General features: G+C 43.2%; 2 protein-coding genes and 1 pseudogene across 2 annotated transcripts in view; all 3 read left to right on the top strand.

Moving 5' to 3' along the window:
• Positions 1–608: 608 nt before the first annotated feature.
• Positions 609–7,512, top strand: LOC123098184 (nuclear pore complex protein NUP133). Its single transcript, XM_044520098.1, has 8 exons — positions 609–915; positions 1,121–1,245; positions 1,340–3,118; positions 3,494–4,209; positions 4,981–5,139; positions 5,283–5,601; positions 6,205–6,272; positions 6,685–7,512. The coding sequence occupies exons 1-8, from the start codon at positions 740–742 to the stop codon at positions 7,228–7,230; spliced, it is 3,888 nt and encodes a 1,295-aa protein (XP_044376033.1). The 5' UTR covers positions 609–739; the 3' UTR covers positions 7,231–7,512.
• A 3,321-nt stretch (positions 7,513–10,833) lies between these two features.
• On the top strand, positions 10,834–16,673 carry LOC123098183 (conserved oligomeric Golgi complex subunit 6-like; annotated as a pseudogene).
• Positions 16,674–17,028: 355 nt separating this feature from the next.
• LOC123098182 (wall-associated receptor kinase-like 14) overlaps positions 17,029–22,876 on the top strand; it is an 8,313-nt gene continuing 2,465 nt past the window's right edge. The window contains exons 1-2 of the mRNA XM_044520097.1: positions 17,029–19,280; positions 21,205–21,282. Coding sequence (XP_044376032.1) covers positions 18,509–19,280; positions 21,205–21,282 — 850 coding nt within the window. The 5' untranslated portion in view covers positions 17,029–18,508. The remainder of the gene's footprint in view (positions 19,281–21,204; positions 21,283–22,876) is intronic.

Here is a 22,876-nt window from a genome sequence, read left to right as displayed (position 1 = left end):
GGATTTTTAGTCTTCACAGGGCAACACTTGAGCGAATGCTGACGCTTCTTCTTCGAGCCAGTCTTCATGGCTTCGATCCCCCTCAAGTTCGTTTGTCAGGATGGATTAGATGAAGCTCTAGCGTTGATTTGTGCCAACTCCTCGGGCCTGCGGGCAAGGGTTTTTTCGTCGTACGTACGCAATGACGATATTTGGTGTGAGGTTCTTTAGACCAATTCAATGGTTCAATTGCGACGATTGCGCTGGTCCTTAGGGGCACGTGCTCGAAAATTTTATAGTTGTCACCGACGAGGTCAGATCGATTTCGATATGAGGGTAGCGACAATGGCGCTTCGATGGCTTGTCCTGGCAGCAATAATGGTCATTCGGTGGTCCAAGGACCTTGACGTAATTTTTATTACGTTTGGCGTGCTTTGTACTTCTACCAAATCTTTATCGCAGTGAGTTCTTTAAAAAAGGAAATTTAAATAATGCATTCGGATCGGAAGAGTCGTGAGAGAAGTAACCTTTCTATTTCTCTGTTTTTAAAACCATGTATTACACAGAGGCCCTTAGCTCCAACCTCCAACTAGCGTTTCCGTATTTCTATCTCTAAGGAGGGGCAAAACGCAAAGAAGAGAGAAAAGGAAGAAACTCAAAACACTAGTAAAACCCTAGCCCACCGGAGGAGAGCGCCGAAAAAAGGCCGGCTAGTCGGAGAGCTTGAGGCGGCCGCAGCACAGCTCGTCCGCCGCCAAAGATGTTCTCGCCGGCGATACGGAAACCCCACCTCCACCGCAGGGAGAAGGAGGAGGCGACCCCTTCACCCCCTCCTCCTGCTCCCGCCCACTCCCCGTCGCCTGGTGGATTCGCCCTCTCCGACCGCCCCGCGACTGGCACCCCGGCCCCATGGACCACCTCCTCCCTCCTCGCCAGGTGACCCTTCCGTCTCACCTGTCTTCGATTTCACCAGAATCGCCGCATTTCGCCGTATGCTTGTATCTAGTTGAGGCACCGGAAGCAAGCGATGCGCAGGAACCCCTTTGCCATCCTCACCGTAATAGGCTAGCGCGCTCACAGTTTGACACAGTTCGCCCAGCTATGATGTTTCTAAATTCTGTTTCTCTGTGCGAATTTTCAGGATTTCGACATCAAAGCAAACAGACAGGGCCGGCGATTCTGACCAGATCCAACCAGTGCACGTAGCAGAGTTTCCCCAAGTCGTGAGGAATGCACAAGCCAACCTTCTGCAGAGGAATTTTGCCGGTAACTGGTTTCTCTTGGGTGCCTTCGTGATTTTTCTTTTGTAGTTTGCTTCTACCATCCTGAACTGTCGATGTCGTTTATGTATCCCTTGTAGGCAAGAGCATGCTTGTAGGTGGCATTGACAAAGAAACATCCCTTGCATGGATGATATGTGGAAATGAGCTTTTTGTCTGGAGCTACTTGGCTGCTGTTGCAAAAGATTGTCTTGCACTTGAGATCCCGTCTTCGCTTGTGGGAGACAAAGACGGAAAACCCCTCTCTGGTAACCAGTGGACGGTTTGCATCATGAGATGGCATAGTAGTGGTCCATCAACAAGGAACAGTGGAGATATGTTGCACCGAAGAAGTTCGACTGGTGTTATCCTCTGCAACAGAAGAACACAAGCTATTGCGTATTGGCCTGATATCTATGATGAAAGTAGTAGCAAGGGTCCAGTTATTAGTTTATTCGGCCACAGTGACACATCTGCAAGTGATGCCATATCTGGCTGTTACAGGTTTAACTCGCTAATTGCAGCTTCCGTTCCAGGAGCCGCTCATGAATGTATTGCGATTGCTTCTGAGCCAACCGGTGCTTTATGGTTGTTTCAGTGTTCACCACTGAGAATTCACCGAAGAGAAGTCCATCGTGATACATTAGGAGATAATGGTACTGATCATTCTCAGAAAAATAATGGTGGAAGATCCTTGGTTTGGCTGCCAAGCAATGAATCATCCGAGGCTGCTGAACGGAAGTTCTTTTTGTTGACTAGCCAGGGGATACAATGTTGGGGCATCTCACTCTTGCATGGAATCAATGTAAAAATATTAGGGTCTCAGGAAATTGTTGGTAGTGATGGGGAGTTGGGCATAAAAAAGGACATAGCTGGTCAAAAGAACATTTGGCTTTTGGACATGCAGATAGATGAGCGTGGGAAGGAATTTAATATTCTTGTTGCTACCTTCTGCAAAGATCGGGTGAGTGGGTCAAACTACACTCAGTATTCACTTCTGACAATGCTGTACAAATCTAACCAAAAGTTTCCATCGGAAAACAATGTGGTTAAATGTGAAAGGTTTTTGGAGAAAAAAGCTCCTGCTCAGGTGATAATCCCTAAAGCCCGAGTGGAGGATGAAGAATTTTTGTTCTCCATGAGGCTAAAAACTGGCGGCAAGCCTTCTGGCTCAGTCATCATCTTATCAGGTGATGGAAAAGCGACGGTGGCCATCTATTGGAGGGGCTCCACCCGACTCTATCAATTTGATCTGCCTTGGGATGCTGGAAAGGTTTTTGATGCTTCCATTATCCCGTCTGCTGAGGACAGGGATGAAGGAGCTTGGGTTGTTCTGACAGAAAAGGCAGGAATCTGGGCAATACCTGAAAAGGCTGTATTAGTTGGTGGGGTTGAGCCTCCAGAGCGCAGCTTATCACGAAAAGGTAGCTGTAATGAAGCGGTCGCTGAAGAGAAAAGGAGAAGTCAGGCATTCAGTACTAGTATTGTTCCCAGAAGAGTTAGCTCTGAGGCTTGGGGTGCTGGAGACAGGCAAAGGCCAGCATTAACTGGCGTAGCTCAGCAGGCTGTGGTTGATGAAGAGGCTGAGATGTTACTTAATCGGCTGTTTCATGATTTTATTTTGTCTGGTGCTGTTCATGAGGCACTTCAAAAGCTTAGAGTAGCAGGGGCATTTGAGAAAGAGGGTGAGATGAACGTATTTGTTCGAGTAAGCAAATCTATTGTAAACACATTATCTAAGCACTGGACAACAACTAGAGAAGCTGAATTTCTTGCTTCAACAATTGTTTCATCCCTTGCTGAGAAACGTAAAAAACATGAGAAATTCCTTCAATTTCTTGTCTTGTCCAAGTGCCATGAAGAACTCTCTTCAAAACAAAGTATGGATCTTCTCTTGCCATTATTATCTTTTATTTTTATTTTGGACTCATATTATCCCTGTTACAAATAATCAAACAGAACCATTGGTTATGTTACTTATTGTTCTTGCCTGTCTGCTACCTATATTACACATTGTTGTCAAAACTGATGTGATCTTTCTATTATGGTATCTTGTGTATGCTATAGTATCTGTTCATCATCAGGCATTTGTCTTAGAACACCCTCCCCCTTCTCTTGAAATCATTAAATTTGTATTGTAACAATGTGTAGGACCTAGAGACTACAATATCGATTTATAGACATAAGGGGAACTGATACTGTTCTATGAGTTCATTTTCTGACTAAATAATTTTCATTATGCTTTTGTTCCATAGGAGCTGCAATGCTAAGTGTCATGGACCATGGAGAAAAGCTCTCTGGAATGATCCATCTGAGAGAATTACAAAATGCGCTTAGCCAGCAGAGTTCAAGCACACGTTTATCACCTCAGTCCAAAACCCCAACTGCTGGTGCACTGTGGATTCTCATTCAGCTGGTTGGTGAGAAAGCTCGACGGAACACTGTTCTATTAATGGATCGTGATAATGCTGAAGTTTTCTACAGTAGAGTTTCTGATATAGAGGATCTATTTTATTGTTTGTCGCATCAACTTCGGTATATTATAACCGGAGAAGAACACCCATCTGTTCAGATGCAACGTGCACTTGAGTTATCAAATGCTTGTGTGACCTTAGTTCAGGCAGCATTGCACTACAGAGCGGAGTACAAGGACTGGTATCCTTCTCCTGAAGGACTGATAACATGGAACAGTCAGCCTGTAGTGCGGTCTGGAATCTGGAATCTGGCATCATCTGTGATGGAGCTTTTGAGAGAACCAGGATCTGCAGGCATGCCAATGAAATCTAATCTATGGTCTCAGCTGGAAGGACTCACAGATATACTGCTGGAGGGATATATTGGTCTATTAACTGCCAAATTTGAACGCGGGGAGGACCATGGTGTGCTAGCCCAAGAATACTGTGAACGGAGAGATGAGCTTCTTGGATCCCTTTATGATCTTGCAAAGCAAATTATAGAAGCAAAATATCAGGTTTGGTCTAATTCTACGCCACTATTTTCTTAATGTTTTTCTTACGCGTTTATATTTTGCAAGTTCATGATGTCTCTTTATTTCCTTGTACTCTTATCTTATTGTCCTATCTTAGAATTCAGTCTATCCTTTATTCCCTCAGAAAATGGTGTGGTTAGGTCCATAGCTTATTTTATATGATTAAGCTGTCTTGTATCAATTTGCGGACTGTTGAGGTTCAAACTTGTGTTATACTTGTATGTATGCAATGGTAGTTCTGGAGCATTTTGTTATTTATGTATCAACTCACCCTTTCAGTATGCAATCTGTGACATCGACATTCAGATGAGATTTTAGTGGTTTGCTGCTTGGTTGACTCTTTGGTTGATTTCCCCTAGTAACATTTTCATTGAAGTGAATATGGACTATACAAGTATACATGCATTGACTAGTAATCTCTGATCATAACACGTGTATGTTTTGTTCATCTGACATGAATGTAAGTTTGTATGCATTAACATAGTGGATGATAGCTTGACATCAAGTAACAAAGGGCAGTTTCAGCTAGAATGACATTCCAAATAAAAAAGAACCATGGCAAAGGCCTATTTGGACAATTAGTAATTTAATTAACTCAACATTTTTCTGGATTGGCCCATCTGCTGTTGACAGTTTCTTGACAGGATGTGTTCATACTTAACATGTATCATTTTATAAACACTGTCAATGTTGGCTCTACGGTTTTATTTGATTTTAATATGGTACTACCTAATACATGCCCGTATCTACCAGGAGTCAAGTGAAGGCAATGACAATCCTGATCTGAAAGAATCTATATTTAGAGAGGTCACTTCTCCTATTTTGGCAACAGCTAAACGGCATGAAGGGTACCAAACGTTGTGGCAGATTTGCTATGATATCAGTGATACGGTTCTCCTCCGCAATCTTATGGTAAAATCACATGATCATATCCCCAATTTGTCTTGGATCATTTTTATGCCTTGTTGTTTATTTTTTCAGTACCTAGCATATTTTCCACTCTCGACCAAAAAATTGTTATGGAACACGGCTCTTATGTTGATCTTGTGTTGCAGCATGATAGTATAGGACCTCACGGGGGATTCAGTTTCTACGTTTTTAAACAGCTAATCAGCAGCGGGCATTACTCTAAGCTGTTAAGGCTGGGAGAAGAATTCCAGGAAGAGCTGGCTAATTTTCTGAAAGACCGTAGCGATCTTTTATGGCTTCACGAGATATGCTTAAATCAGTTCTCAACTGCTTCAGAGACTCTTCATACCTGTGCTCTGCTTTCAAGTCCTGGAGAAGATGCTGACCTAACAAGCACCAGAAAGTCGCTGTCCTTTGTTGAAAGAAGACGTCTTCTCTATCTCTCTAAAATTGCTGCAACAGCAGGTTAACTATTTCTTCTGTTATACTTTCCTTCTATACCTCCAGCTATGTCATGATTTATGTAACCGCATATTATGTAAGTTTATGTAAAACTGGCTTCCAGTATCATCTTTAAGATGGACAGCAGTAGTTTATCAAGTGCTAAGCAATTGCGATGAATTCTACTCCCTCCGTTCCTAAATACAAGTCTTTTTAGAGATTCCGATTGAGACTACATACGGAGCAAAATGAGTGAATGTACACTCTAAAATATGTCTATATACATCCATATGTAGTTCTTATTGAAATCTCTAAAGACTTATATTTAGGAATGGAGGAAGTATGATTCTCTCCGTCATTGAAATTTTCACATGCTTAGGAATTGTAGCTGTTGCATATTCTTATGGGTGTGCTGCTTAACCTTTTATTATATGGTAAGGGTTTATTTCATCATTCTGCTGAACTTTCTGCAGCACAGGAAATTCCTGATATTCTAGAAGATAATTTTTGTCAAGGAACAGAGAATGTTGCATCATTCTTTTCTATTAATTCCCGTTTCTTCGATGATATGTTTTGTTCTTTTCGTGGTAAATGGACTCCTGACATATTGCAGTTTGTAACAAGTAGGTAAGGATGTTGATTATGAAGTGAAGGTTGCACAGATAGATGCTGATATCCGGATTCTAAATCTTCAGGTGAAGTGTCTTAAACAGAAAAAGATGATGTTGTACTTCTGTTCTCTATAATTAATTATCTGCCTCCAGACTTCAGTGTTAACCGGCCATGTATTGAAGTATTCCATGTTTAGAGGCATGGCAGTACTACCAAGTTTGAACTCCCACAAAGTTTTACAATGTTGTTTTATTTATCTTTGATGAGAATATGTTCAAGCCATACAAAAGAGGATAACTTGCTTGATGGCATGTACTCCCTCCGTTCAGAATTACTCGTCCAAGAAATGAATGTATCTAGATGTATTTTAGTTGTAGATACATCCATTTTTGTGACAAGTAATTCCAAACGGAGGGAGTAGGTGGATGCCTTATCATTTCTAAGGGAAGTCAGAACGCATAGCTGACGAAATAATTTTTACCTTTTTCTTTACAGGAAGAGATTGTTCAGCATGATCCAGAATATGCACAGGGCAAACATGCAAGCAAGCTTCTTCCGCCATCAGAACTGATCGAGATGTGCATGAAGAGAGGCCGCGAGCTTTCTCTCAAAGCCTTCGAAGTATTTGCTTGGACAGGCTCCTCGTTCCGAAGCTCCAACAAAGGCCTTCTAGAGGCTTGCTGGACGAACGCAGCCGACCAGGATGACTGGGTCAAGCTCTCACAGGCATCAGTTTCAGAAGGCTGGAGCGACGAGGTCATCCAAGAATCTCTCCAAGGAACGGTCCTCTTCAACGCTTCGAGGCTGTGCTACAGCTCGGATGCGGTGGTGTTCGATGGCACGTTCGAGGAGGTGCTCCCGGTGAGGAAAGAGGACGTGCACGCAAGAGGCCTCGAGGCCAAGTGCTTCTCGGTGGAGGAGGTGCTGATGCAGCACGACGCTTTTCCGGACGCCGGTAAGCTGATGATGACGGCGGTGGTCATGGGCAAGGAGCTGTCCTATGCTGCCCCGGCAGATGAGCCTGTGGACATGGACTCGTGATCATGTCGGTGAGGGAGGCGTGTATGTAGGCTGGAGTTCCAAATCATCAGTGCTTTTGCTTTGTGTGGCCATGCAATCGTCGGAGTTCTTTGGTTGACTGGAATAGTAGTAATTTTTCCTCCGTGATGGTCATGCAATAGTAAATTTTACTTTGTGATACTGATCTCCATTGTCGGCTGTAAACCTTTGTAGAGACTGCAACATTGTCAGCTCTTGCCTTTTTCTCCTATTAGCTCGAGCTGTGTTTTGAAAATTGAAACATGCGTCGGACGTGGAGTTTTACACCAGGGCTCAAATGCTCTTGGCTCTTGGGTGAACAGTAAATTTAGAAAAAAAACAAATTAAAAGTTTCTGATTTTTTTGTGGCAAAAGTTAAGGAATGTTTGGTGTACGCAAAATTCATCATGCAATCACATTGGTGGAAGGTGTGGTAAAAAACAGAAATCGATGCTCTGAAAATGTTACTTTCAAACGCATTTTGGAGCTCTGATTTTGTTTTTTTGCCACGATTTCCACCAATGTGATTTCGCGATGAAATTTTGCATGCACAACAAACATTCTTAAAGTATGCCACCAAAACAAGTTCAGATTTTTTTTCCTTTTTTTGGTTTTACTGTGCGGTGTAGAAAGGTACTTTCCACATGCGTCAATATTTTTTCTGATGCAACTTTTGTTTTGAGAAATTCTAATACTAAAACTAGCTGGTGTTTTGTTGCTTAAAATATCGGAAAAACTAACGCCCACACGTGTGGGCGTTTGCACATCGCCCACATGCCTCGATCATCACTCATTTTGCCACGTATGAACAGATGATATAAGCAGAAATCTTTTTGGTTTTTGGCTCAAAAATGTTTTATCTCCTAACTAAAAAAGCGAATTAAAAATCCGTTTTCACCATTAAATCCGTCTCGACGAGATCTTCAAAACTAGACCCCATGTTGATATGTTTCGACGAATTTTTTTCCCCAAAAGTTGCCATGATGTTTACACTGTAGTTGCCATAGTGCTTAAACTAAAGTTGCCATGTGGCAATTTTAGTTTGTAGATCATGGCAATTTTAGTTCTTCGATGATGGCAATTCCAGTACTTTGACCATGAAAATAGTTTTTTTATGAACCATGGCAATTTTAAGTGCATGTATCGTGTCACTTTTAATTTATGGTGCATGGCAAGTCTAGTTTCTTAATTCCCCGTTTTATAATATGTCAAATTTTATTTTTAAATGTAGAAGAAAATAGCTGAAACATATCATGGCAACTTCAGTGTAAACATCATGGCAATTCATGTGCAATAGACACGGCAATTTTTAACCAAAAAAATTCGTCGAAATATATTAATATGAGATCTAGTTTCGAAGATCTCGTCGCGAGGGATTTAATGATGAAAACGGATCTTCAATCGGATTTTTTATTTAAGAGATAAAACATTTTAAAAACAGAAAATCCAAAAAAAAATCACATGCATGCATGCGGTGACATGGCGTAGTCTGTGTGCTATAGGGTGTGTGGGCGGGTTTGGCTCCTACCACACGTGTGGGCGTTAGCGTTGTCCTATTGATGCGCGGAGTTGGAAAATCCAAAAACATTCTTGCCTTTTTTTGAGAAGAACAAAAAAAAACACCCTTTCCAGTGACAGTGGTAGGAAAATGTAGGAATCGAGAATTGTGGCCCATCTGTGGGTGGTGCGAGCCCACTTACTTGTCGGGCTTCTTGTGGGCTTTAAGTGAGCCTGCCTTTGAACCCAACACTAACAGACGCTAGAGGGCTATGTGACCACATCAAAGTTCCGGTGGGGTTGCAAACAGGGAGAACGTAAACCAGGTTGGGTTTCATGGGATGTTATGACAAGACCGAAACATCTAGGAGGTTTTGGATTCAGAGATATGGAATTACTTAACTTGGCTCTTTTGGCACGACAGGCCTGGAGAATCCTTCAGGAACCTCATACTTTGAGTGCGAGAATACTCAAGTCTGCTTATTTTCCAGAGTGCACAATTCTTGAGGCGGAAATTGGTTCAAGGCCTTCTCAAATTTGGCGGTCCATTAAGGAAGAGTGTGACCTTTTGAAACAGAGAATTATACGACGTATTGGCAATGGCCAGAGTACCGACATATGGGCTGATAATTGGATCCCTAAGGAAATAGTACCAAGACCTACTCCCTCTGTTCCTAAATATTTGTCTCTTTAGAGATTTTAAATGGACTACCACATACGGATGTATATAGACATAGTTTAGAGTGTAGGTTCACTCATTTTGCTCCGTATGTAGTCACTTGTTGAAATCTCTAGAAAGACAAATATTTAGGAACGGATGGAGTATAACATATCTAGTGTCGAATCCCCCAAGGCTGGTGGCGGAGCTCCTGTCTCCTGCTACAGCGTCGTGGAACGAGGCATTGGTAAGATCGATCTTCATACCAATGGATATTGACGCGATTATGAAAATTCCCATATGCACACGCAATATTGAAGATTTTTGGGCCTGGTATCCGGACAAAAAGGGTAAGTTCTCGATGAGCTCGGCTTATAAATTTATTTTGAAAACCAAGCTGTAGAGAGAGAAATGGCTAGAGGGCAGGGATGGATCATCGAATCAACAAGATGAGAAATCCTGGGTTGCTTTATGGAAATTAAAAATCCCTTTAAAAATCAGAATATTCTTATGGAGGCTTGCCCATCATTCTCCCCCCACGACAAATACTCTGAAGAAGCGAAACATGGCTGTACAAGACACTTGCCCCTTGTGCGGGTGCGCTGACTTGTGGAGACACGCTCTTGTCTCCTGTACCATGTCCAGGTGTGTATGGGCACTATCACATGCTGATATGGTTGCACGCATGACGAATAATTTGGAACCCAATGCGAGGCTTTGGCTATTTGAGCTTTATGATTCTATGGATCATGCGTTATTCGTTACGATGGCCGTGACGCTCTGGTCCATTTGGTATGCTAGGCGCAAGGCAGTCTACGAGGCCATATTTCAGAGTCCGCAGTATACTGTTTCTTTCATAAATAACTTCATTGCGGAACTAGGGCAAGTGCAAACCAGAGACGAAGGAAGGAGAGCCCCGGGCGCGCCCTCTGTAAAGGCGAACAGGTGGCTGCCTCCCCGGACTGGCACTGTCAAAGTGAACGTGGATGAGGCAGTAGCTAGGTCATGCCATGGAGGAGCGGTCGCAGCAGTGTGCAGAGATGAGACAGGTCTATATCTCGGATCATCGGCTATCGTTTTCCAAGGTATAAATGACCCCGTGGTCTTGGAGACCTATGCGTGTCGTGAAGCCTTATCTTTGGCGGATGATCTTGCAGTACAGTCTATATGCATCGCCTCGGATTGTCAGGGAGTCGTGACTGATATTGAGAAAGGAACCGGAGGCACAAATGCTGCTATAGTGCATGAAATCAAAGTTCATTGTAATAATTTTACTTCTTGTTTTTTCATTCATGAGTGTAGGAACCATAATTATGAGGCTCATAATCTCGCCAAGTTTGCTTGTAATCCAGAGATAGGTAGACATGTTTGGTTGGACATCCTCGTGACCCAAACTGTGTACCTATGACTTTTGCTGATAATTAATAAAGTTGACGAGTTCTAAAAAAAAAACAAAACACGGCGGCACGGCGGAAGCCTCACTTCCCCCAGATCCCAGACGGCCATCACCAAACTCCTCAGCCGAAGGGAAGGGAGGGCGGAGGGGAAGATCACCTGCGAATTGAGATCGCGAACTCGGTGGCGTTGCGCGAAGCGGCGGGGCGGCGGGCAAGCGGGGCAGGATGGCGGCGGCGCTGGCTCCGGGGGTGTCCCGGAAGCTGAAGAAGGTGCTCGAGACGCGGACAGACAGCCCAGATCTGCTGGCCTCGCTGGGCGCTCTCTCCACCTTCTACGAGCACAACACCCCGCAGGCGCGGCGCAACCTCAAGTCCTCCGTTGAGCAGCGCGCGCTCGCCATCAACCGCCACTTCCTCGACGCCTCCCTCCCCGCCCAGAAGGTGCGCTGTTGCCGCATTGCTGCCCGCTTCTCCTCCCCACGTCGTCCGTTGGTCGATTGGTGCCTGATTGCTCGTTTTCCTTTTCTTGTTCGCGTGCAGGCGTTGGTTCGCGTCGAGGGAGAAGTGCACGCGCTGGACGATTCCTGGAAGAAGTGAGTCCATTCTGGCATTTTGTTCTTCTGCCCCTCCTGCCTGGAAATGGAACCTTTATTTTCTGATGATATTTTTTGCACTAGGTTCAGCTCAAACCTGTAGATTTAGGGGAATTGTCACATTGTGTGAACACATGTTTTCACTCAGTCTTTGTGAGTTTAGATGTAGAACCTGCAGTTAGTGTTTTATTATTTGTCCTAACTAATTGAGTACATATAGATAATATTAAGCTGTAGATGCAAAAGGTTTCTACCAGGACCAGCCGGTTTGACTTGATTGCTATTCGCTGCCATTGTGTTAGAATTGAGGAAGCATTGAGCAGCTGTAGTGCAAGTACAGGGGATATCATCAGTACAACGGAGAGGTTGCAATAGGAACTCGAGGTTATCACTCAGCGCCAAGAAATTGTATCATGTTTCCTGCGGGATTACCAACTTTCAAATGAAGAGGTACTCCTCCCTACTTTAATCAAATCAGTTGTTCCAATGATTCTTTGGTTGCTACAGTGTTATGTCGTACCCATTTAGTGGCACAACAATCTGGAGTATGTTATTCACAGACCTTATGTTTAATAGATACATGCACTCCGGGAAGAAGATATAGATGAGAAATTCTTTAAGGCACTATTGCATGTCCAAGAAATCCATTCAAACTGCAAGGTTCTGCTGCGAACACATCACCAGGTACTTTCACTTTGTCCTTGAGATTTTTTCTTGCCTTAATTTTCTAGATCACAACAACATCAACATTTGCTCTTGCCAGTCTTTCAACCCAATTAGAAGAATGGTTTTTCAGCTGTCTGTCATAAATAGGCTCTTTCCTCGGGTGAAAGCAGTTAATAGGATATCTTAATTTGATTTTTTTAGCTTTGTATTTTTGGAAGTATGGAGTTCTATTAATCCATTTACTGCAATGTACATGGTCTGCTCAAATTATGTAGTGCTCATTTGGTTTACGAGATTTCCAGATAAAAGGAATAGGAAAAGTAAAGGTTTAGGATGCCCCACCCACTCCAATCTTTAGGAATTTTCCATGAGGTCTCACGTAATACTAAGAATCCTCAGGAATTAGGCCAATATGGGCACAATCCTAAGGAATCTTAGTTCCTCCATTCCTATGGAACGAATGCCATATATAGGGAAAAAATCCTATTGGAATCCTAAAAAATACCTGCAAACGAATGGGCCCGTAAGGATATGACCCTACACTCCACCAAGAACTAGACGCTTTGACACTGGGAGCCTACTTCTAATAGCTGATTCCATAGATATTTGTGTTAATGCCCTAGTTTTTTTAATTTATTCAGCGTGCTGGTTTGGAACTTATGGATATGATGTCCGTGTACCAAGAAGGAGCTTATGAAAGATTATGCAGGTACTGGCCATCTTTCTATAGTCATCTATTCTTTTGCTGTTCCTTTTCCTTACACCGGATGTCTTTGTTTGTTACTCCATAATTGGAGATATATTTCCGCTCACCGCTTTTGATTGCTTTTACTGCTACTGACACCATGGTACCCTAACATTTCCTTTGGCTGTTTTTTTAAAACTTTATAGTTCTTGTTTTAGAAGGGGAGCCTTGGCGCAGTGGTAAAAGCTGCTGCCTTGTGACCATGAGGTCACGGGTTCAAGTCCTGGAAACAGCTTCTTACAGAAATGTAGGGAAAGGCTGCGTACTGTAGACCCAAAGTGGTCGGACCCTTCCCCGGACCCTGCGCAAGCGGGAGCTACATGCACCGGGCTGCCTTTTTTTTTATAGTTCTTGTTTTATGCTCTAATTTGACCTTACCTACGTTCCAAAGCTAGTGTTCAACATTCATCTATACTTGACTTCATTCACTTGGCACTCTGAAAAATAAGTTCTCATGATAAGTACTGTTGAATGAACTGTTGCAGAATACCTTGCTCAAATTTGCTATTGTGCTGTGTTCTACTCTATATAACATGATCACTTGACATTTGATGTTCAAGTGTCTTAATGCAAATTTCCCTATCATCAGGTGGGTTCAAGTTGAGTGTAAAAAACCAGGTGATACTGATAATCCTGAAGTAAGTGAACTTTTGAAGAAGGCTGTTCGGTGCCTGAAGGAAAGGCCTGTTCTGTTCAAGTACTGCGCAGAAGAGGTATGCCATGCCTTGTAAATAGTTATGATACCTGAGTTTACGTTCTATACATAGTAAAGTTGCAGTTAATTGAAGTAGTGTCTGATAGTTCAGTTATCCACATCCATAGGTTGCCAATATGAGGCATCATGCCTTATTCAGGCAGTTTATAAGTGCTCTTACTAGAGGTGGACCCGGAGGGCTCCCAAGACCAATAGAAGTGCATGCTCATGATCCTCTTCGTTATGTAGGCGATATGCTGGGATGGCTACATCAGGTGATTTCCTTGGTCTATCCTTGTTAATAGTCAGTATGCAATGAGCTAATTAATGTTTATTAAATAAAATCCCTTCCAAATATTATGCATACATATGCATCATTCATCTGCAACTAAAGATATTCCTTTAGCCTTTCTAAACTTCTGGCTTTAATGTTTGAAGGCACTTGCATCTGAAAGAGAGCTTATAGCTGCGCTGCTTGATCCGGATGCAATAAGTGACAGTGGTCCAGCTAATCATCGCCATTCTGTAAGAGAAGGTGATTCATCCAAAGGAGAATCTGATTTCACTTTTGTTCTCGATAGAATATTTGAAGGGGCATGCCGACCGTTTAAAGTTCGTGTTGAGCAAGTTCTGCAGTCACAACCAAGTCTGATAGTTTCTTACAAACTTAGTAATACCCTGGAGTTTTATGGTTACACTGTGAGTCTGAAATTCTAGTTCTGGCTATTTAGTAAAGATACGATTTATTCAGTTCACACATGGTCCTTTTCTATTCTAGATATCAGAACTGCTGGGTGTAGACACAGCATTGTGCAATACAATATGGTCACTTAGAGATGCAACACAGCGGACATTCTTCAACATCCTGAAGAGCCGTGGAGAGAAGTTATTGCGATATCCTCCACTTGTTGCGGTTGACCTCTCTCCCCCACCAGCAGTGAGGGAGGGAGTTTCTCTGTTGCTTGAGCTCATAAGTACCTACAATAGCATGATGGTTTCTGCCTCTGGAAAAGGGTTAAACTTTGATCCAGTCATTTCTGCAATATTGGATCCTATTATTCAGGTGAGCTTTCTGCATTCGATGTACTTTAGTTTGCACAGATGTCTAAAAAGCATGTCCGGCAATTTGAAAATTTATTGTTCAATCTGACTAATTTTTACCGTTGGTGCAATTTTGAATTGTTATCCTATCCAGTATCCACGAGCACTCTATATTATTATTTTTGTAATAATAGGATTTATCTTCCTGTCCTCTATGTCTACTGTGATGTTACGGGACAATTCTTGAAACTAGCAGTATTTCAGTGTCTGTATTCGCCATCAAGTTATCTTCCGTTCAAGCAAGCAAGCTATCTATATTATCTGTATTACACTAATACCTCCAAAGTAATTATGTGTTTTAGTGTCACTTCCAAAATATTTCATTTCATTCTAGAAGTTTTTGGTGCTGTTCCATGTGGATGGTTTTTTGGGTAATCATATAATATAAAGTAACGCTAGATTGCACCTAATATGAAGTAACAAGTGTGTATGTTTTACTCATTTTGCATCAGTACTTGTGATTTGTAGAAACTAATATATTAGTATGTTCTAGTGGAGCCAGTTACTACAGATGACATGCGCTATCGGTGCAAAAGGTGTTCCATATTTGCTGTTCTTCTCTTTTACAAGTAGTTTTGTTATACCTTTATTCTTGTTACCACAGAATGTGATGTTATCTGCATTGTGGTTTAAAGGGAGTCCTCATTTACATTTGGTATTGTTAGTGCTAATCCTGACTTCCTGACCTACTCTTCAGATGTGTGAGCAAGCCGCAGAGGCACAAAAGTCAAAAGGTGCACTTGCACGGCGTGGTAGAACTAGTTCTGAACCTATCGGAAGTAAGAGAGATTCAATCTCAGTTGATGCTATTCTATCAAAGAAATCATCTACATCGGTCCTGGTTAGTAGCATAATTCTTTTTGTTTACCATGTGTATCGTAATGTGAATCCCTTGGACCTGTGACTATTCTGGAGCAACCTTTGTACTTATGTTCTGGTCATGAACTGAACTAATAAAATAGACAGCCTTTTTTCTTTCTGTTGCCAGTCACTACCACACACCATACAGTTATTAGACTAGTAAAATACAGATGTGAAGTCAAGAAATTTCAAAAAGTTCCCTGTAGCTGCAACAGTGAAACGGGCATGTGCAAACTGTAGAGAAAAAAAAGGAGACAACTAGCAGGGCAGAGATGGATAAGATCAAACACTTCCAATCATTTTGCAGCTAGCAGCCTAGCACTATTCGACACGGGAATCACTTATGATTTAGTAATTGATGAACTGATCCTACATATACTGATAGGCATGCAATTCCAATTTGCATTCCTTAATACTCGCTTTATGGTCCCAGAATAAAAATATAACTGGCTTTATGAGAAACAGCTGCTGTGTTGTGGATTTCATGATTGCCTTTGTGTTCAATTTTATTTCATAACCTTTTGGGCACTGATCAGATTAAAGAAACTGTGATTTTTTATGCTCGGATCAGAAACCTTTTTGCTTTAAGCCTTTGACTGGGTAGACTTAGCTTGCTTTAGCTGTGCAAATCAACTTGTAGACATTTGCTTACATCCAAGTAATTTCAAGCTATGTTAAAAACCTTCGCTCTATGATCGAAACACACACGCGTGCCTTGGTAGATAATGAAGCTGATAGCATTCTCAGTAAATGTGGATTGTCAAGTAAGATGCCATACATAAAGAACTACAGCTCCACTGACGGCAAGGATGATGCAAGACCTCTAGCAGACGTCGTGGAGACATCACCACAAATGCTTCTGGAGTGCTTGAAGGCATTCTATGGTCTTGTGACAGGAACAGAAGGCTCTTTGCCGGAATTCGAGCAGCTGCAGGTTCCGAGGTTACGCTCAGACGCGTGCTACGGTTTGGCGAGAGCTCTAGCAGAAGCTTACGAGCTCATTTACAAGGCGGTGATGGATCCTAAGAACTGTTATCCTGACCCAAGATCGTTGGTCAAGCATTCGCCGGAGCAGATAAGAACGATACTGGAAATCTGAGGTCCACAGACCATACCTTTTGATACATGTAATGAGAGGAGATTCATGTTCAGAATCACTGTGATGTATATTACCTGCTAAAATTTGAGGTTGCAATTTCTTCCTGAAGAAATACTGAAGTGGTTACACCTTTTAGTGAACTGTTATATCATATCTTGATGGTCCTGTATTACAGTTTTGCTTGTTTATAAAACCACATGAATCATCGTCAGATTAATGGTACCAGTTGTATACCAGAGAAGAGAAGCATTCCGGACTTCCGGTATTGAATTGTATATTTGGAGAAACCAGATTCCAGTATTTCCGGTTCTTGTGTAGGGTTGAAAGCGATGCCGAATAACTGCATCCAACTTGCCAACTAGAGTCAAGCAACTGCCAGTGGACCAGAGGCTCTCGTGAGCAAATTGGCAGAGGATGTCACTGTTTTCCTTTCCACAATACTCCGTCGGAATCAATTGCATCCTACTGTGTTACTTTCAATATTACTACTACACACGAGCAGCTGATTTTGATGGAACTTTGTGTGTGGCCCCCCGCTATCTGATCTCTTTTTTCGTGCTGATTTGGCGGATGCAAGCTGTAGCTGTTGACTGCGGCGACGAGCGGAACTCGGAACTTTGGCCGGTGTGGAAAGTGGAAGCAGCCGCTAATCAGGATCCAAGGCCGTTTCTTGGGGGATAACTAATACTATCAGGGACAGGTTATCCAGGTATGGTTGAAAAGGTATTCAAGCTTGTCGGCAGTGTACATTTGTTTGTTTTCCTCTTACTTTTCTTTTGACAACATGTTTTTTGTTTTTGGCAACAGTTTTCCTCTTACTTCGTGATCAAATTTTCTCCTCTTCGGCAGCTGAAAAATATGATATATGTATAGTCAGTCAATCAAATCAACTAATTTAAATTATGGAGTAGCGTGGCTTGTAATAGCAGCATCAACCTCGTTGAATACTGCACACCCCATCCATTAGCTGCTCATCAGCACCGTAGGGTAGGTTGACCTTAATTAATTAGTTCCCCTACGAACAAAATTAAACAGCATTATTAAGCAGATAGTTGCATGGTTAGGTGTCTCCACCATCCTACGTGATTAGGGTGCCTCTAGCCTAGCCGCCTCCTAGTGGTGCTACTAAACTAGCTTCTTCTAATCCTGAAAACCCTGTCAGGTTACGTCCTCTCTTAATCTAAGGCCACCAGCATACGTGCGTACTTCCATTACCCGTTTCCCGGACAAGAAAACGACCAGTTGCATCCCTTGCGTCGTCGTTTGGCCCGGGATTTTTCTAGTCCGTCATAACGTTCGTTGGCATGCGGCGCACGGCAAGTGGGCGCAGCGTGTGGAGAGGGTGGGCCGGCTAGCTGGCGGCTACCCGCGGCCGAGGCCGAGGTCTCCGGTCCACGCCTGCGCGGCCACGGTGGAGGAGAGTGCTCTAAGCTAGCCGTGACCGTGAGCGCGACGCGGCTGTGCCTGTGGTGGGAACGGGCGCCCGTGGGCTGCGGGCGGACGACGACGACGACGTACGGCCCCGCATTCCCATGACGGCGAGACGAGAGGATGAAGTGTTGGAGTGATTACTTGGATACTCTGGGGCCTAGCTATAGAGGGGAGGATAGTGATGAGCTGCGTGCCAGTGTGTTTGTGTGTGCAGTGCGGGATGGGGCAGCACAGCACAGCAGGAGCAGTAGGAGTAGGTTGGTCGTTGGTCTCGGCTTTCAATGCGGAAAATTCCACTCCAATGAACCAACAAAAAAGACAGCCGACGCGGCGGGGACGCAAGCGCGCGCACCACCACAGACACCATCACCACCTCCTCTCCTTCGTCCAAGGTCCAACTCAAGCCGCGCGCGCCTTCATTTTTCGCGCCGCAGCTAGCAGCAAGCTTGCTTCACTAGCTATAGGAACAAATCTAAGATGAGAGGGACGGCGCGCTCGGAGCTCGGAAGCAAGATAAGCTAAGCTAGCTAGCTACGGAGATGCGGGGCGCGGCGCTGCTGCTGCCGCTGCTTGCGGCCGCGTTGCTGCACGCGGACGCGGCCGGCGGAGGCAACGGGAGCTGCGAGCGGAGGTGCGGGGGCATGGAGCTGCCGTACCCGTTCGGCTTCTCCAGCGGCTGCACCATACGCCTCGGCTGCCACGTCGGGGCCGACGGCGTCGGCGCCGCGTGGCTCGGCGGCGCAAGGGAGCTGGGACTGCTCGTGCGCAACGTCACGTCGCGCGCGCTCATCCTCGACCTGCCCGCCGACTGCTCCCGCCGGTTCAATGAGTCCGTCGAGGCGCTCTTCTCGGACAGCTACGCGCCCGCCTCCCGGAACGCGCTCGTCGCCACCTCATGCAGCGCTGCCGCTGGGGCTCCTCAAACCAGCAACTGCAGCGGTCCGCCTTACCGCTACATGGACATGCCCTCGTCCCACTGCACCGCCAACGAGTCCATCCGCTGCATCCTGCCTCCTCCTCGTCCTCATAGCAACCTCACCAGCGGCCACCATTTTCTGAACAAGAGCGAGGTGCTCAGGTCCAACTGCACCGTGCTGGTGTCGGCGGTGAGCTATTCGGATGCGGGGGGCCCGTCGCTGCTGCTCGGCGCGCTGGAGCTGGACTGGTGGGTACCGGGGCCTTGCCGCTGTGATGCCAGAGCCAACTGCACCCAGCTCCCGGCGACAAGGACGCGGCCGGAGGCGTTCCAGTGCGAGTGCCCGGAGGGGCTCCAGGGCGACGGCTTCGTCGACGGCACCGGCTGCTGGGAAGGTCAGTGCTTCGCACCACAACGAGTATTTCTTTAATTGTTTGTTTTCATTCTCCATTTAGCGAGTCAAGTTGTGCGAGCTAGACAGACTAGCTCTCGTTGACCACGCAACTAATAATCCGCGGCGTCGGCTGCGTACCTAGAATTGTGGACCATTGGCACCTTGAAGACAGACGGGCAAGAATTGATCATATCCCTGGTTCTTTGGTTGTGTCACCCACATGTTCAATGGAACCACGAAAGGCTCTGCCCACCGACTTCTCTGACAAAAATATCTCATGGATAAGGTGGCTCCGCCCCCTTTCTTGGTAGCCATTACGTTTCACACCGTCGATTAAAACACACAATGCTGAATTCCCTCACGTTTCTCCCGACCCGGCGACGTGTTAGGCATCACAAATGGCACGGGGCCTTCGTGGTGTGCTGGTTCAAGGAGGATAACCTTCGGCCTCTGCATGAAGAGCAGCAGCGGGAATCATCACTTTTGAATGTTTAGATGGTGTCTTTTTTGTCGCGTCTTATTGCATTGTCAACACGTGCGATTGCACTCGTTTCTCGGTTAATTTTTAGGAAATGATCGATCGAATCGACCATCGGTCGGCTCTACCCCGGGTGTAGCACCTCCCCCCTCCCCTCTGTGTACTCTCTCGAGGGGTACTCCTCTTTCAGTTCCTTCTCTCCCATCATGTGCTCCTCTTTCTTTCTCAATCCAGAATCTAGATCTACTCTTCCTCTCTCCTGGTCCGGCGTCGTTATCTCCTCCCAGCGCCTCTATCACCGACAATGCATTTCCTTCTAGGTTTTCCTCCACTCGAGTGCCACCAGCACTTCATGGATGACCACATTGCGACTTTGCAGCACCAACGTTGGGAAGGCATTGTGAGTATGGGGAGTGGGTACCGGGTTGTGTGACTTAGCTCTCGGGGCTCCGAAGATCTAGGATCTATGAAGGGTGGTGTCTCCATTGTGTGGTGTCTCCATTGTTGATTGGGAGGGGTTAGTGAATCACAGATTTTATTATGTTGCCTAGATTGTTTTGACATGCACGCAAGCACATATGTTGTTTGTTGCACACGCACCTTCATCTTGACAAAGGAACAAATTGTTTTGATGTTGCAAATGTGTTCCTTTGTTGTTGTATGTGTTGTTCACATATGTTGCTTATGTTAGTCTTTTTATATATTGTGATGTGAGTATGGTAGCAATTTTTCAGCGTTTTTTTTTCAACGAATGGAGATTTTTGCATACATATAATTTTTGCTATGTGGTGTGTTTGAAATGCTGCAATATTCTCGAATGAGTTTTTACAAGTTTGGTGGTAAACGCTGCAATGATGTTGCGTATGGGTATGATCTGTATTCCTAGATTTTCCACTTAAAGTAGGATGGTGGAGGAGGAGATCGATCGGGTGAAATATAACCCGACCGACCCCTAGCATTAGCCATTCTTTTTGTTTTGAATGAAAATAATCATCTTGCATTTCATACTGTAAAAATCATGCATCACTGAATTTTCTCAGGAGGTTCTCACATGCAATACGAAATGTGGTGGAATACAGACATTGAATTTGGTAAAAAAAAAATCTTTGCAAAATATTAATCTTCGTTAACCAGCAAGTATCTATTGATAGCTGAGTTAACTTTTGATCACTGAATAAAATTGCGTGAAGTGTAACGTCATCTGATATTTGAGATCTGCCGGCGAGAGTAAATCAGTAGTTAACTAGCTCGTTGGCAGGCGCTTGGCCTTGGAATATTCTTTTTTGCATGCATGTCAATGTAACGTTATGAAACGAGTTCCTCAAATTGGCGCTTAAATTATATTGAAATTGCTAAATATTGTGTGAAGTCAAACTCTTGATATTATTGCTACTCCCATTTTCCCCTCTTCTCGTCAATCTTACACCTGTGTGTCCAATGGTTACAGTTTCCAAGTCCAAGTGCGACCGCTCAAATTACCTAAGAGATTGTGGCAAGATCGTCCTCGTTGGTCTTATCATGGCAGGTAATTTGCTCATGCATCTTATAAGCTGATACAAAAGTTACGAAAGCTGCATCAGTTATTTTTTAGATTGCTTTTTTTGCACTGCCACAATCGTCCTCGGAAATGTCTCACCGATTGAAAGTTTAGAACTGACCAAGACTGCAATAAGAAAAAAAAGCTCAATCGTAGCTACTAAAAAGAAAAGTTGTGCCGGTGGCTACCATCGTGCAAAACAAATGTCACCCACTCACATATTTTGTGCATGTTTTCAACGGGACCTTCTATTTCACGCACAAGTCGCTGGGTAGCGAACAAGCCCGCACCATCTGCTAGCGCGTGCTTTTGGGCCAGCCCGTATGAGCGGAGGGCGCCCCTGTTATTTTTGTTTCTTTTTGTTATTTTCTGCTTTTTTTGTTTCAATAATTTTTTTGGGGGGTTTAAAACAGTTCTGAATTTCAAACAATGGTCGGTATTAAAAAATTGAATATCAAAATATGTTTCACAAATTCTAACAGATGTTCAGGATTTTGAATAAATTATTGCGGATTTACAAATGATCATGATTATTTTAAATATACACAAAAAATAAAAAAAATAAAAAAGTGCAAATTTTTTTGTGAATTTGAAAAATGTCACGATCACATAGATTTTTTACGAATTAAATTTATTTTTATGATTTAAAACAATGTTCACGATTTCAAAACGTGTTCCCAAAAATAGAATAGATGTTCAAAAAATGAACAAGAAAAATGAAAAAAATAAAGAGAAAATGAACATGAACATGTAAAAAGAAACGCAAAAACATAAAAGAAAAAAAGGGAAAATAAAAAAGCGTAAAAAAGAAAAACAGGCCCGGGAAGGTTTTATAACCTTGAACCTTCCCCAAAACGGCCCGCCTCGCTCCGACGCATGGCCTTGGGCAGGCGCAGGTGCGAGACGGAACTCCCCTGTTTTTTTTTTCATTTCCTTTTGTTCTCCTTTTTTTTTGTTTTTTGCTTCTTTAGGAAAGTTTGGGATTTTAAAAAAATAGAGTTTCAAAAAATGTCACTAATGCAAAAGTATGTGCTTCAATTCAGAAAAATATTCACAGTTTTCTGGAACAATGAACATTTTTTGAATTTGACTGGACATTTTTTTTGATAAACAAATTGAATTTTGGATGGACATGTTTTATGTTGATTACAAAATTTGAATTTGTATGAACATTTTTTGATTTTTTTGTATTTGATGATTAAATTTTAAATTCAATGAAGACTTTTCGGTATTGATGAACAACTTTATTTTAGTGATTTTTTTGAAATTAATCAACAATTTTTGAATTTGAACAACATTTTTGAATATGATGAACATTTTTATAAAATTCTTTTGAACTTGATGAACCTTTTTTTGATTTTGATGAACAAATTTTGAATTTGAAAAACTATTCGATCTTTTAAAATATATTTGTAAAAGATGTTCCCAATTTCAGAAAATGTTTGTGAATGTGGAAAGAAAAAAACAAAAATAAAGAAAAAATAAAAATTAAAGTAGAAAAAAAATGGAAAAGGAGATAACAACGAAATAATAAAAAGAAAAACTGGTTTGGAAAGTTTCTAGAACCTACCTAAAACTGGAA

This window comes from Triticum aestivum, chromosome 4D, assembly GCF_018294505.1.
Source record: "Triticum aestivum cultivar Chinese Spring chromosome 4D, IWGSC CS RefSeq v2.1, whole genome shotgun sequence".
Classification (NCBI taxonomy): domain Eukaryota; kingdom Viridiplantae; phylum Streptophyta; class Magnoliopsida; order Poales; family Poaceae; genus Triticum; species Triticum aestivum.
The sequence above is the reverse complement of the archived record's forward strand: the minus strand, read 5'-3'. Positions and strand labels throughout refer to the sequence as shown.

Excerpts from the sequence above, each read along its gene's own strand:
- LOC123098184 (XM_044520098.1), top strand. The coding sequence starts at position 740 with ATGTTCTCGCCGGCGATACGGAAACCCCACCTCCACCGCAGGGAGAAG. Across the intron at positions 1,246-1,339 it reads TCTGCAGAGGAATTTTGCCG|GCAAGAGCATGCTTGTAGGT; the intron begins GTAACTGGTTTC and ends TATCCCTTGTAG. Across the intron at positions 6,273-6,684 it reads TCCGGATTCTAAATCTTCAG|GAAGAGATTGTTCAGCATGA; the intron begins GTGAAGTGTCTT and ends TTTTCTTTACAG.